The sequence below is a fragment of the Piliocolobus tephrosceles genome, chromosome 18 (assembly GCF_002776525.5).
Source record: "Piliocolobus tephrosceles isolate RC106 chromosome 18, ASM277652v3, whole genome shotgun sequence".
Lineage (NCBI taxonomy): Eukaryota > Metazoa > Chordata > Mammalia > Primates > Cercopithecidae > Piliocolobus > Piliocolobus tephrosceles.
The window spans coordinates 60,436,129-60,451,598 of record NC_045451.1 but is presented as its reverse complement, the minus strand read 5'-3'; the positions used below and the strand labels follow the sequence as shown (position 1 = coordinate 60,451,598).

Genomic DNA, 15,470 nt, shown 5'->3' with positions numbered 1-15,470 from the left:
AAGCATCTAATATAATGTTGATTACATAAAGTCAAGTTACAAAAATATATATGTGTTAGTATTTTTGTAAAACACTGAAACACAAACAAAGCTAAGTATTCTTTAAGAATTTATATACACATAAAATCACAGAAATAAAAACTAAAAAGATCTACATCCACTTTAGGAGCACATTTAACTATGGGGAGTCAGGTAAATGGAATAAAGAGTTGCAGTCTTTGACCGGGCGCGGTGGCTCACGCCTGTAATCCCAACACTTTGGGAGGCCAAGTTGGGTGGATCACAAGGTCTGGAGATCGAGACTATCCTGGCTAACACGGTGAAACCCCATCTCTACTAAAAATACAAAAAATCAGCCCAACATGGTGGCGGGCACTTGTAGTCTCAGCTACTTGGGAGGATGAGGCAGGAGAATGGCGTGAACCCAGGAGGTGGAGCTTGCAGTGAGCCGAGATGCACCACTGCACTCCAGCCTGGGCGACAGAGTGAGACTCCGTTTCAAAAAAAAAAAGAGTTGCAGTCTTCAACTACACCTGTAATGTACCTTTTGTAACTTTAAAGGATTTTTAGTAATGTTTTTTAAATGTTAACTTTTGTCAAATCTGGGTGGTAGACATATGAGAGTAATGTTAATCTCTGCTATATTCTAAATGTTTGCAATATTCTAGAATTTCAAACCATAAGATTTTTAACATAGCAACAAGCAACAAGTTTCTTCAGATTTTTTTTTTTTTGGAGACAGAGTCTCACTCTTGTCACCCAGGCTGGAGTACAGCGGCATGATCTCAGCTCACTGCAGCCTCTGCCTCCCAGGTTCAAATGATTCTTCTGCCTCAGCCTCCTGAGTAGCTGGGATTACAGGTACGCACCACCACACCCAGCTAATTTTTTGTATTTTTAGCAGAGATGGGGTTTCACCATGTTGTCCAGGATGGTCTCGAACTCCTAACCTCAGGTGATCCAACAGCCTCAGCCTCCCAAAAGTGCTGGGATTACAGGCATGAGCCACCACGCCCGGCAGGATGGTTTCTTATAATGTTCCTCCAAACAGAGGGGCTGCATAAATTCAAAGTATCTTTCAGTAAAAGCAATGTTATCAAAGGTCAAAATAATGCGGTCTACGTAAGCATCTTTATTCTAGCACAGTTTACTACAAAGGAATGAAGTAGATTTCATATCCATCAATATACTCTCCATAAACTGTCTGCCTTCTGAGTTCTAACAGGCATTTATGCAGCAAGGAGTTAGAAAACACACTCTCCAACTGTATCTAGAGACACAATCCTGAATAAAAAGCCACTACATCTCTGCAAGAAGCCACACTTATTACTCATACTACAACTCACTACTTATTTCTAATTACTATCACTGACTGGTAAAATCTCTCTGAACAATCATCTTTTAATTGATGCTTGCACTCCTATCTACACAGAAAATAAAATCTGAGAGTACAATATGGTGTCTTCTCCCTTTAAGAAAAATAATAGACACTGATCTATTTTCATGCCTTCTGGAATAAAGCCCAGACTCCTAACTCACATTTGCTCCTAGACAAAATGTCTCAAAAGAGAACTTTAAATTACTTGCAAAACTTTGAAGTGATTTGACTTTTTTCTCTATTCATGATGACTTTTTTTGCTCAAATGATTTCTAATGTTCAGAGTATGTTGTTTTAGAAAGAATGCTGGGCTAAGAATTAGAACACCTGGATCCTAATTCTATTTATGCCACCAAACAAGTTGCCTAAATCACATTCCACTCTCAAGTTTTCTCATTGTAAAATTAAATAGTACAAATAAATGAGTTAGATCTATGTTAGAGTTCCAGGGTTCTATGCATATAAAATTTCTGCTTATTGGTTTTATGTATTAGTGGCCTACATATAATTTATTTTAGAAAGAAGAGGGCTCAGCTGCTTTCACAAAGTTTAAAACTACTTTCTTAGATAATCAAAATTTATTCCAGATACAAGATTCTGGTTTTCAATTTACTTTTCCATTTCAGAGTCTTGGCCACTACAATTTTATTCTTAGGCTGAAGACTGAATTATTTATACTTCTCAGACATTCTACTTGCCAACTATTCAAAACAGCCACACAAGTCATCTCCTTAAAGATGTTTAACTTTTAAGTTATATCCAGTAGGAAAAAAGGCTGTTTAGTCCTAGTTGAAATTAATTTTAATATTTAGGTCAAAAGTAGTCACTAAAGGCCAGGTGCAGTGGCTCCCGCCTGTAATCCCAGCACTTTGGGAGGCCGAGGTGGATGGATCACCTGAGCTCAGGAGTTCGAGACCAGCCTGATCAACATGGAGAAACCCCTTCTCTACTAAAAATACAAAATCAGTCAGGCATGGTGGTGCATGCCTGTAATCCCAGCTACTCGGAAGGCTGAGGCTGGAGAATGGCTTGAATGAGGGAGGCGGAGGATGCGGCGAGTCAAGATCGCACCATTGCACGCCAGCTTGGGGAACAAGAGCGAAACTCCATCTCAAAAAAAAAAAAAAAGTAGTCCCTAAGAAATTTACTTTCTATGGTTATAATTAATAGGAAAATCAGTGTATTAAATTTAAAAGAAAAGCTGGAATTCACCAGGATTATGCTTACATAAAATAAAAATGAAGAGTAAAAATGAGGAAACAATGAGAAGCACCCCAAGTAAATGTGAGACATCTACAGTTCTATCACAACAAGACTGGGTTAATAAAACTCTCGCTAACAACTTAACAGGAGACCTTAACAAATGACTCTTCAAACTTTTATGACTTGGTTCTTATGCTAAAATGTTATAGACATTTCTTACAGAAAATATTTAGGCACCTCTATTGTGCATAATGAAAACAGATTACCTTATTTGATGCTGAATCAAAAGAATGTTTCATCTGATTATCCAATGATGGGTCAGAAGGTTTTATCTCATTAGCCAAATGACAATTTTCAGGAGCCCTTTCTGTGGTTTTATTAATTTCTACTGTAATATCATTAATTTTCACTTCTTGAGAATTGGTTTCTTTCATTTCTTCCTGCTGGCAAGTTATATTTCCATCATGTGGCTTTGTCCCTAAAAATGTACTTTGAGTCACTTGATGATGCATTTCTAAAGCTGGTGGTGAAAAACTGGTTCGTAATAAGCCTAATTTAGGGGAAACTTGAGAGTCCAACTTATTGTGCTGCACAGAGTTAAATTTTGAGAGTTTAATTTTAGTCCAGTTGGAGTTCTTCTTGGCTGAACTACTTATTCCATTTAGTATACATTTCACAGGCTTTGTTTTTCTACTTGGGAAAAAACGATTACATTGCACATCCTGATTTGTTTCCTTCTGATGAAGTATTTGTCTTTCAACATTGGTCTCTTCCAATTTTATTTCTGTGGGCTTTTCTTCCTTTACACTTTCCATTTGTGAAGATTCCTTTTTCACCTCTACATTATCTGACTCAATTTCACCAGCAATTTCTTCACAGAGCTGGAGAATACTACCTCGTTTGCTCTTTCCTGCTTGCTCCAGGTCATTATCACTTTGTTGAGGCACTGATGGCTGTGGACTTTTTGGGAGTGTTGTGTTAGTATTCACTTGTGTATGAACCGACTTCTTTATCTCATTCTTTTTCGAGACCACTGAAGCAGCCATTTTTGATCTTTTCACCTCAGAAGTTACAGGCACAGGTTTCGCTTCCGCTTTTCTAGGATTCTTCTGAGGACACTTTTCAGATCCTTGTACACACTGAGAACTACAAGCACAAGCTGTCAGATGTTCTACCTTGCGTTTTTTCCCTTTGGGGGAATCTATTACTTCATTACTTACTAGATTTTCATCTTCTTTAGAGTCAGATTTTACTTCCAGTACTTTTCTCTTTACATGTTTCTGACTTGTTTTACTAGATTTACTCTGAGTACTGCTACACTGCTCTTTTTTAGTTGGTGGCAAACTCTGTTTAACTGCTTGAACTTGACCCTGAATTTCTCTACTGCGTAAAGACCTTCTTGAAACCTCTGTTAATTGTTGTAGCCTTTGTGATCTCCGGTTAGGTTGTTCGTTTGCTTTAGGGTTTTCATGTACGAATTTTTTCTGAGATAATTTCTTTTTCGTAGATTCTTGTGAATGTCCCCTCACAGTCACTGTATTTTTATTAACGGATTTGGTAGCTTTATCACTAAACGCTGCCTTTGATGACCTTGTACTCATGCGTGTTTCCAACTCTGGCTGATTTATTTTACTTTCACTGGAAGATTTAGCCTGTGATTTTGTAGTCTCCTTTGGACCTGATTTTTTTGCTAGATTCTTTTGAGAATCCTGAATTTCTGTTTCTGAATTCTTATCTTCACTTTTTTTAGTAACTTTGGAGGAATTCTCTTTTGATTTCTCCTGAATGGACATCATTCCTGAGCAATGACTTTCTTTTCTGAGTAATTTTGAAGAGGATTTTTGTGTCCTGGTAGGCGTGAATGCTGATTCACGCTAGTATTATTACTGAGGAGCAGGTCTGAAAAATCAACTTTAACTGATGCTGATACACATTTTCAACAAAAATACTAGTTTGCTTCAAGTAAGGTTTCTGTCATTCCTAGAACATGAGAAAAGCTGGCATGAATGCTAAAAGATACTTGCTTTACTTTGGACAAGGTAATAAAAATTTGAGGAAAATTTAATTTGATTATTTTTAACAAGTTTTTTTATGAAAAGAAAATTAATTCAGGTTCGATCTGTCTTGTTAATTTTTAAATTAATTTTGGTTTCAGGCCTAGCCCTATTACTGGAGGAGTTATTTATCAGTGACCTGTTTTGATAAAATTTTTGAAAACTTTTTTCTTCTGAAGTCTACAGTTACTGGACTTCGATTCACTTGAAACATGTCTTATGGCTAACACGTTTCTTTCCTTGTTTGCTGAGTCTGTTGGTTTGCAGTTCTTACCTAACCTCCTTTGTTCAATAAAATATTCTATTAACATAGATTTCCTTTTGTGCTGCCATTTCTGAAAAATTAAAAAACAAAAATAAAGTTTTGTACAATCCATGAAATATGGCAATGCTAATACTACACAGAAATAACCTTGATTTAAATAAAAGCTAACTCCTCCTTTTGAAATATCTAGTCTGTACCCTTAAGGCTAACAGAACGAAGTATCCCAAGTATATTCCCATGAATAATCAATAACTTGTCTTATATAAGCATAGAATAGTTGAAAATCAGTGTATTCCTTGAGGTTTACTTACAGTTTTTGCCCCACAACATAGACTCGATGTCTCAGCCACCATAACTCATGAAAATTAGACAAAACCATTCCTTATAATATGCTCTTAACACATCACACAGCACCTGAAAGAAAAAGGGCTTTTTTAATGTTTAAAAGGACAAATGAAAGATGTAATCATCCATTCAGCTCTCATCAAATGTAACACTCCATAATTTCATCCTGTCCTATCATTAGTCATTATTTCCTCAGAGCTCACATTACACAGAGCATTTAATTTTAGTATTTCTAATTTGCAGTCAACTATATGCAGCCAATGGACTAGTAGGCACTCATTTATATTGTGAAAAAAAAAGTTTTAAAAGACGAAAAACAATTCATAACATAAGCATAAAATGGGCTAAACCAATAAAGTAAAATCCTATGTGGGGGAAAAAACAATGCACATAGATAACTTTATACATAGAGAAAGACTGAAATACAGTCAAAGAAGGAAGATTTAAGCACACACATTTACCTCTATTCCCATTCAAACCCTACTGGAAAAAAAAGCAATAGAGGAACTAAAACAAAACCCAGTTGTGGTGGCTCACACCTGTAATCCTAGCAACTCCAGAGGCTGAGGAAGAAGGATCGCTTAAAGCCTAGAGTTTGTGACCAGCCTGGAGAACATAGCAAGATTCTGTCTCTACAAAAATTAAAAATTAGCCAGGCACTGTGGCATGCACCCACAATCCAGGTTACTTGGGAGACTGAGACAGGATTGTTTGAGCCCAGGAGTTGAAGGTTGCAGTAAGCTATAATCATGCCAGTGCACTCAAACCTGGACAAAACAGTGAGACCCCATCTCTAAAAATAAGTTAAATAAAAAGCCAAGACAAAGCCATAAACCCAAAGGATACAGAACAAGTGAGTACATTATAAAAATTTAGAAGTACAGATGCTACAGAGAAGGACAAATAACTGACTTAGTAGAATCAAGAAAATCTGAATCTTCAGGTAGAAATGTGGAAAGCTGAGAAGATCTATTTCTACCCCAAGACTCAGGAATTGGCAGTATCAGACTCCATAGAGATGGGGATGAAAATGGGACTCAAAAGGTCGGGCATGGTGGCTAACACCTGTAATCCCAGCACTTTGGGAGGCCAAGGCAGGTGGATCATGAGGTCAGGAGTTCAAGACCAGCCTGGCCAAGACGGTGAAACTCTACTAAAAATACAAAAATTAGCCGGGCGTGGTGGTGGGTGCCTGTAATCCCAGCTACTCAGGAGGCTGAAGCAGGAGAATCACCTGAACCCAGAGGCGGAGGTTGCAGTGAGCTGAGATTGTGCCACTGTACTCCAGCATGGGCAACAGAGCGAGACTCTTGTCTCAGAAAAAAAAAAAAACAAGAAAATGGGACTCAAAAAAGCAGATAGGGCTGGGCACAGTGGCTCACGCCTGTAATCCCAGCACTTTGGGAGGTCGAGACAGGCGAATCACTTGTGGCCAGGAGCTCAAGACTAGCCTGGCCAACATGGTGAAACCCTATCTCTACCAAAAATACAAAAAAATTAGCTAGGCGTAGTGGTGCATGCCTGTGATACCAGTTGCTCAGGAGGCTGAGGCAGGAGAATCACTTGAACCTGGGAAGCAGAGGCTGCAGTGAACTCAGATCGTGCCATTGCACTCCACCCTGGTCAACAAGAGTAAGACTCAGTCTTTTAAAAAAAAAAAAAAAAAAAAAAAAACAGGCTAGGCATGGTGGTTCACACCTGTAATCCCAGCACTTTGGGAGGCTGAGGCAGGTAGATCGCAAGGTCAGGAGGTCGAGACCATCCTGGCTAACACGGTGAAACCCTGTCTCTACTAAAAATACAAAAACTTAGCTTGGCATGGTGGCACGCGCCTGTAGTACCAGCTACTGGGGAGGCTGAGGCAGGAGAATTGCTTGAATCTGGGAGGTGAAGCTTGCAGTGAGCCGAGATCAAACCACTGCACTCTAGCCTGGGCGACAGAGCTAGACTCCATTCCACACACAAAAAAAGAAAAAAGCAGATAGACTCCCAGATTGCCATTCCCATTACTAGCACTCAGAAGGCTAGAGGTATAAATCTCTAGGAGGTCTGTAGGCTCAACAGGCACAGTTGAGGATGGAAGTATCGTACCGGTAACAGAAGAAATAAATAGGAGTATACACACTGATTGCTGAAACCCACTCTGTACATTCAAAACCCTCTTTGCTTACTCACCAAGGCTCCTAGAGGATAGCTCCTAGAGGCTCCAAGCATACACCTTCTACTAAGGAAATGGAAATATTGTGTTCTGAAGATGAGTACTACCGAATTTGGCAAGCCCTAGAGAAAACACCTAAAAATACTGATAACATCTACCTATAATCACTAAGGCACAAACACAAACACACACCCTATAGTCAGGAGTCTACCCGCCACTCCACCATCCAAATACACACAATTTCCAATCACTTTTAACCATGAGCAGTTAAACAAGAATCACCACAAACACAAGAAAAACCTTCATATGAAGAAAAAACAGGAAAAAAGTAGCTTTGAAGAAAAAATTAGAGACAAAAACTAAAAATAAGCTAATTTGTCATGAAACAGATATACAAGAACAGCATACAAAAAAGAACTCTTGAAAATTAAAAACACTATAGAAAACAATGAAAAAGTCAACAGACACATCAGAAGGTAAAGATAAAGAGCTCTCCTATAAAGTACATCAAAACGACTAAGATGGCACATGGGAGAAAAAAAATAGGAAAATTAGAGGACAAGCGATGAGGTCCAACAGGCCATTAACTGGACCTTTCAGGGAACAGAAAAAAAGCACTGGGGAAAAAAATAACAAAAATCAAGAACTCAAGAAATTTTCCTAGACATGAATGACATGAGTTTCCAGATTAAAAGGGACAAGATTGCCAGGTGCAGTGGCACACCTATAATCCCAGCTACTCTGGGAAGCTGAGGCAGGAGGATCACTTGAGGCCAAGAGTTCCAGACCAGCCTGAGTAACAGAGTAAGATCTATCACAAAAAAAAAAAAAAGAAAGAAAAGAAAAGAAAAAAAAAATGTTTTTTTCAGACAGAGTCTCGCTTTGTTGTTCAGGACAGAATGCAGCGGCACGATTTCAGCTTACCTCCACCTCCCGAGTTCAAGCAATTCTACAGGCATGCACCACCACACCTGGCTACTTCCCGCCCCCCCCACCAAGATGGAGTCTTACTCTGTTGCCCCGGCTGGAGTGCAGTGGCACAATCTTGGCTTACTACAACCTCCACTTCCTGGGTTCAAGTGATTCTCCTGCCTCAGCCTCCTGAGTAGCTGGCATTACAGGCACGTGCCACCACGACTGGCTAATTTTTCTGTATTTTTAGTAGAGATCAGGTTTTGTCATGTTGGCCAGGCTGGTCCTGAACTCCTGACCTCATGATCTGCCTGCCTCGGCCTCCCAAAGTGCTGCAATTACAGGCATGAGCCACTGCGCCTGGCCTTTTTTGTATTTTTAGTAGAGACGGAGTTTCACCATGTTGGCCAAGCCAGTCCCAAACTCCTGACTTCAAGTGATCCATGCACTTTGGCCTCCTAAAGTGCTAGGATTACAGGCATGAGCCACTGTACCTGGCCAAAAAAATGTTCCAGTAAGCTGAGCATGGTAGCACATGCCTACAGACAGGCCCAGCTACTCAGGAGGCTGAGGCAGGAGGATGACATGAGCTCTGGAGTCTGAGGCTGCGGTGAACTATCATCATGCCACTGCACTCCAGACTGAGCGACAAAGTAAGACACCATCTCTTTAAAAAACAAAAACAGGCCGGGCGCGGTGGCTCAAGCCTGTAATCCCAGCACTTTGGGAGGCCGAGACGGGCGGATCACGAGGTCAGGAGATCGAGACCATCCTGGCTAACACGGTGAAACCCCGTCTCTACTAAAAATACAAAAATTAGCCGGGCGAGGTGGCCAGCGCCTGTGGTCCCAGCTACTCGGGAGGCTGAGGCAGGAGAATGGCGTGAACCCGGGAGGCGGAGGTTGCAGTGAGCTGAGATCCAGCCACTGCACTCCAGCCTGGGCGACAGAGCAAGACTCCGTCACAAAAAAAAAAAATAAAATAAAATAAAAAACAAAAACAAAAAACTGGGGCCAGGCACAGTGGCTCACGCCTGTAATCCCAGCACTTTGGGAGGCCGAGGCAGGTGAATCATGAGGTCAGGAGTTCAAGACCAGCCTGGCCAACATGGTGAAACCCTGTCTCTACTAAAAATACAAAAAAATTAGCTGGGCATGGAGGCAGGCACCTGTAATCCCAGCTACTCGGGAGGTTGAGGCAGGAAAATTGCTTGAACCAAGGAGGCAGAGGTTGCAGTGAGCCGAGATCATGCCACTCACTGTACTCCAGCCGGGGCAACACAGCGAGATTCTGACACACACACACACACACACATACACACACGCACGCACACACAAAGCAGGGAGGGGACCTAAGAGTACCTAGAACAATGGATGAAAAAAATTTATTTATTTTTATTTTATTTTATTTTCTCACTCTGTTGCTCAGGCTGGAGTGCAGTGGCACAATCTTGGCTCACCTCAACCTGTCTCCCGGGTTCAAGCAATTCTCCTGCCTTAGCCTCCTGAGTAGCTGGGACTACAGGTACATGCCACCACACCCGGCTAATGTTTTTTGTATTTTTGGTAGAGATGGGGTTTCAGTGTATTGGTCAGGCTGATCTCGAACTCCTGACCTCAGGTAATCCAACTGCCTCGGCTTCCCAAAGTGCTGGGATTACGGGCATGAGTCACCGCGCCCAGCCCAAAAAAATTTTTTTCAGCCTTTCTACGTTTCTGATGGCAATGACGAAAAAAACTTCTTAATTTTTAAAAAACCTATCATAAAGATAAAAAGATGACTCTCAAATTTCTAGGGGGGGAAAATCCTGACCACTTACAAATGATTAAGATCAGAATTACGGCCGGGCGCGGTGGCTCAAGCCTGTAATCCCAGCACTTTGGGAGGCCAAGACGGGCGGATCATGAGGTCAAGAGATCGAAACCATCCTGGCTAACATGGTGAAACCCCGTCTCTACTAAAAATACAAAAAACTAGCCGGGCGAGGTGGCAGCGCCTGTAGTCCCAGCTACTTGGGAGGCTGAGGCAGGAGAATGGCGGGAACCCGGGAGGCAGAGCTTGCAGTGAGCTGAGATCTGGCCATTGCACTCCAGCCTGGGCGACAGAGCGAGACTCTGTCTCAAAAAAAAAAAAAAAAAAAAAAAAAAGATCAGAATTACAACAAACCTTCCACAGCAACACTGGAAGCAAGATAATGGGAAAATTATTCAAAATGCTGAAGAAAAATTATGTCCCAAGTAGAATTCAATGCCCAATTAAGTGTGGAGTCTAGATAATTTTCAGATATGCAGGGTGTCAAAAAATTTAACTCCCAAACATCTTCCTCTGGGGTCTACAAGAGAATGTGCAACAAAAAAAAAAAGTGTTAAAACGAAAAAAAAAGGAGGGAGTTCAGAAACCAAACAAAAAAATGAGACTGCACGTGTGTGGTTACTGAAGTTTATATGAATAAATACAAGTATAAATAAGTTAGTTTAAAGGAATTTTTTAAAAAGAATTACTATTGGCCAGGCGCGATGGCTCATACCTGTAATCCCAGCACCTTGGGAGGCCAAGGCAGGCGGATCACCTGAGGTCAGGAGTTCGAGACTAGCCTGACCAACATGGAGGAACCCCATCTGTACTAAAAATACAAAATTAGCTGGGCATGGTGGCGCATACCTGTAATCCCAGCTACTCGGGAGGCAGAGGTAGAAGAATCTCCTAAACCCAGGAGGCGGAGGTTGCGGTAAACTGAGATCGCGCCACTGCACTCCAGCCTGGGCAACAAGAGCGAAACTCCATCTCAAAAAAAAAAAAAGAATTACTTTTTGTGAGTAATTTTTTACTCACGCCCAGCTAATTTTTTGTATTTTAGTAGAGACAGGGTTTCACGGTGTTGCCCAGGCTGGTCTCAACCTCCTGAGCTCAGGCAATCTGCCTGCCTCAGCCTCCCAAAAAAAAGTGCTAGGATTACAGGCACGAGCCACCACACCCGGCCAAGAATTACTATTGATAATACAGATATACAGTCACTCTTGATTGTCTACTCATGCCAATAAAAGGAATGACCTGGCAGTTAATGAACTGAGGATATTTTCAAATATATTTTTCTTATTATCATCAGGTTTCAGAATGCTCAAACCAAAACCAAGTATCATGCTTTATGGAATTGCACAAGTCTTCCATTAAATTCAGCAAGCAAAGCTCTAACTATATAAACAATAAGATGAAATACATAATAGAAAATACCACATGCCATTTATAGCAATACACAGACATGCACAAACATACAAAGACATGCACAAACGTACACAAACATGCACAAGCACACACAAAAATCAACTTAAAAAATAACACGGTAGCCGGGCGCGGTAGCTCAAGCCTTTAATCCCAGCACTTTGGGAGGCTGAGACGGGCGGATCACGAGGTCAGGAGATCGAGACCATCCTGGTGAACACGGTGAAACCCCATCTCTACTAAAAAATACAAAAAACTAGCCGGGCGAGGTGGCGGGCGCCTGTAGTCCCCGCTACTCAGAGGCTGAGACAGGAGAATGACGTAAACCCGGGAGGCGGAGCTTGCAGTGAGCCAAGGTCCGGCCACTGCACTCCAGCCTGGGCGACAGAGCGAGACTCCGTCTCAAAATAAATAAATAAATAAAAATAACATGGTAGGCCGGGCGCAGTGGCTCACGCCTGTAATCCCAGCACTTTGGGAGGCCAAGGCGGGCTGATCACAAGGTCAGGAGATCAACACCATCCTGGCTAACATGGTGAAACCCAGCAACTACTAAAAATACAAAAAAATTAGCTGGGCATGGTGACAGGTGCCTGTAGTCCCAGGTGCTAGGAAGGCTGAGGCAGTGAGGCAGGAGAATGACGTGAACCCAGTAGGTGGAGCTTGCAGTGAGCCGAGATCCCGCCACTGCACTCCAGCCTGGGCGACAGAGTAAGAATCTGTCTCAAAAAACAAAAAAACGGGAGATTTACACTGATATTAAAATAAACTTAGCTGTAATATTTAACAGTTTGGTTCCAACATACCAATTTGCAGAGATTAACAGAACAAAACAGATTCTAAAAACAGGCCTGAAATACAAAATTAGCTGGGGATGGTGGCGGGCGCCTGTAATGCCAGATACTCGGGAGGCTGAGGCAGGTGAACTGCTTGAACCCGGGAGGCAGAGGTTGCAGTGAGGTGAGATGGTACCATTGCCCTCCAGCCTGAGCGACAGAGCAAGACTCTATCTCAAAAAACAAATAAATGAAACAAAAATAAAAATAGGCCCTAATCCATCAGGGAATTTAGTACTTATAAAGGTGGTATTCATTTCATTCATTTCAAATAAATGAAAAAAGATTACTCAACAATTGCTGTTAGCTGGGCACACACACCTGTAATAACAGCTACTCCAGAGATGAGGCAGGAGGATAGCTTGAGCCCAGGAGTTTGACACTAGCCTGGTCAACATAGCAAGAGTCCATCTCAAAGAAAAATTTATTAATCAGAGTTTGAGACCAGACTGGACAACACAGTGAGATCTCATCTATACTTAAAAAAAAAAAAAAAATCAGCCAGGCGTGGTGTGTACCTGTAGTCCCAGCTACTCAGGAAGATAAGATGGATGGATCGCTTAAGCCTGGGAGATCAAGGCTTCAGTGAGCCGTGATTATGCCACTACACTCCAGCCTGGGCAAGAGAGAACCCATCTCCAATAAATAAATTAATTAATTAGTTAATTAATTTGTATTAGAAAAACTGAGTAACCATCTAGTAACCTATTCTAGTTTATGAATAAGAAAATGTTCAAGAAAAATGTTTTAATCATTAAAATAAAAACATTAAAACACAGATTCAAGTATGGGAAATCTTTTTTTTTTGAGATGGAGTTTCACTCTTGTTACCCAAGCTGGAGTGCAATGGTGCAATCTTGGCTCACAGCATCCTCCACCTTCTGGGTTCAAGCGATTCTCCCACCTCAGCCTCCCGAGTAGCTAGGATTATAGGTGCGCACCACCACGTACGGGTAATTTTTTGTATTTTTAGTAGAAATGGGGTTTCACCATGTTAGCCAGGCTGGTCTCGAACTCCTGGCCTCAGGTGATATTCCCGCCTCGGCCTCCCAAAGTGCTTACATTACAGGCATGAGCCACCTTGTCTGGCCAAGAAATCCTTAAATATTTGTTTTCACAATGAGAAAGGCCTTTTAAGCCTTGTCACAAAATTCAGAAGCCAAGTTTGAAGGGCAAAACTGAGGAAAAATACTGGCAAGAAATAGCAAAAGCTAATAACCAAAATATATTTACAGGGAAAAAACTATAAATGGCTGGTATAATAGATAACAAGATAATAATACAAATTAAAACCAACACAGGCCGGGCGCGGTGGCTCAAGCCTGTAATCCCAGCACTTTGGGAGGCCGAGACGGGTGGATCACGAGGTCAGGAGATCAAGACCATCCTGGCTAACACGGTGAAACCCCGTCTCTACTAAAAAATACAAAAAACTAGCCGGGCGAGGTGGCGGGCGCCTGTAGTCCCAGCTACTCGGGAGGCTGAGGCAGGAGAATGGCGTAAACCCAGGAGGCGGAACTTGCAGTGAGCTGAGATCCGGCCACTGCACTCCAGCCTGGGCGACAGAGCGAGACTCCGTCTCAAAAAAAAAAACACTCTTGGTAAATATTTGTGTCAGGTACCTTACATTACTAAAAGTGATTCAATGTCTATGCAGGACAGTCCACCTATCAAAATTATAAATGCTAATTTTCAAACAGTTTCATTTCAGGCCTGGCGCAATGGCTCACACCTGTAATCTCAGCACTTTGGGAGGCCAAGGCAGGCAGATCACCTGAGGTCGGGAGTTCAAGACCAGCCTGACCAACAAGGAGAAACCCCATCTCTCCTAAAAATACACAAAATTAGCCAGGCGTGGAGGTACATGCCTGTAATCCCACTACTTGGGAGGCTGAGAAAGGAGAATCGCTTGAAGCCAGGAGGCAGAGATTGCGGTGAGCCAAGATCCCACTGTTGCACTCCATCCTGGGCAACGAGAGTGAAATTCTGTCTCAAAAAACAAAAACAGTTTCATTTCCAGGACTTTATATTACAGTTATACTTACACAAGTGCACAAGACACATGCAGCTACAAAACTCATTGCAACGTTTCAACAAAGATTGAAATCCCCCACCCAACAACCAACCATCACTCTAACACTGTTTATAGAATTGATGATACATTTGTACAACAGAATACCATGCAATCACGTCAAGGTAGAGCTGAGATTCAAATCAATTCCAGGGAAAATTCCTACAGACTTTTCTTTTTAATAGACCTATAAGTCCAATTTTTATTTTTATTTTTATTTAGAGACAGAGTTTCTGTCACCCAGGCTAGGGTGCAGTGGTGTAATCATAACTCACTGCAGCCTCAAACTTCTGGGCTCAAGTGATCCTTCTACCTCAGCCTCCCAAGTAGCTAAGACTACAAGCATGCACCACTACACCTGGCTCCCACAGGCTTTTTATACAGAAATCGACAGCCTGATTTTAAAATGTGTATGAAAATGCAAACTATGTACAATAACCAAAATATTTTTTAAAAAGAGCAGAACTGAAATACTAACACTATCCAATTTCAGGATTTACTATACAGCTACAAAAATCAACACAGTATAACAATCACAAGACACAGAGATCAACAAAACAGAAAAGAGAATCCAGAAACAGACTACACATGTATGGTCAGTTAATTTTCAACAAAAGTGCCAAGACAAGTCAAAGAGGGAAAGAAAGCCTTTTCTTTTTTGGGGGGGGGGATGGAACCTCCCTCTGTCGCCCAGGCTAGAGTGAAGTGGCACCATCTTGGCTCACTGCACCTCCGCCTCCTGGGTTCAAGCGATTCTCCTGCCTCAGCCTCCCGAGTAACTAGGATTACAAGTGCACGCCATCACGCCTGGCTAATTTTTGAATTTTTAGTAGAGACAGGGTTTCACCATGTTGGTCAGGCTGGTCTCGAACTCCTGACCTCATGATCGGCCCACCTCGGCCTCCAAAAGTGCTGGGATTACAGGCGTGAGCCACTGCACCTGGCCCCAGAAAGTCTTTTCAACAAATGGTGCTGAAACTATTAGGTATCTAAATAGACAAAAGAGGCTGGGCACGGTGGCTCACTCCT

General features: G+C 41.8%; 1 protein-coding gene across 1 annotated transcript in view; it reads right to left on the bottom strand.

Annotated features, from left to right (window-relative positions):
- Positions 1 to 15,470, bottom strand: part of ESCO1 (establishment of sister chromatid cohesion N-acetyltransferase 1) — a 69,012-nt gene that overhangs the window by 37,365 nt on the left and 16,177 nt on the right. The window contains exons 3-4 of the mRNA XM_031934505.1: positions 5,212 to 5,314; positions 2,848 to 4,970 (exon numbers count right to left, since the gene is read on the bottom strand). Of these exons, the coding sequence (XP_031790365.1) occupies positions 2,848 to 4,377 (1,530 nt within the window). The 5' untranslated portion in view covers positions 4,378 to 4,970; positions 5,212 to 5,314. The remainder of the gene's footprint in view (positions 1 to 2,847; positions 4,971 to 5,211; positions 5,315 to 15,470) is intronic.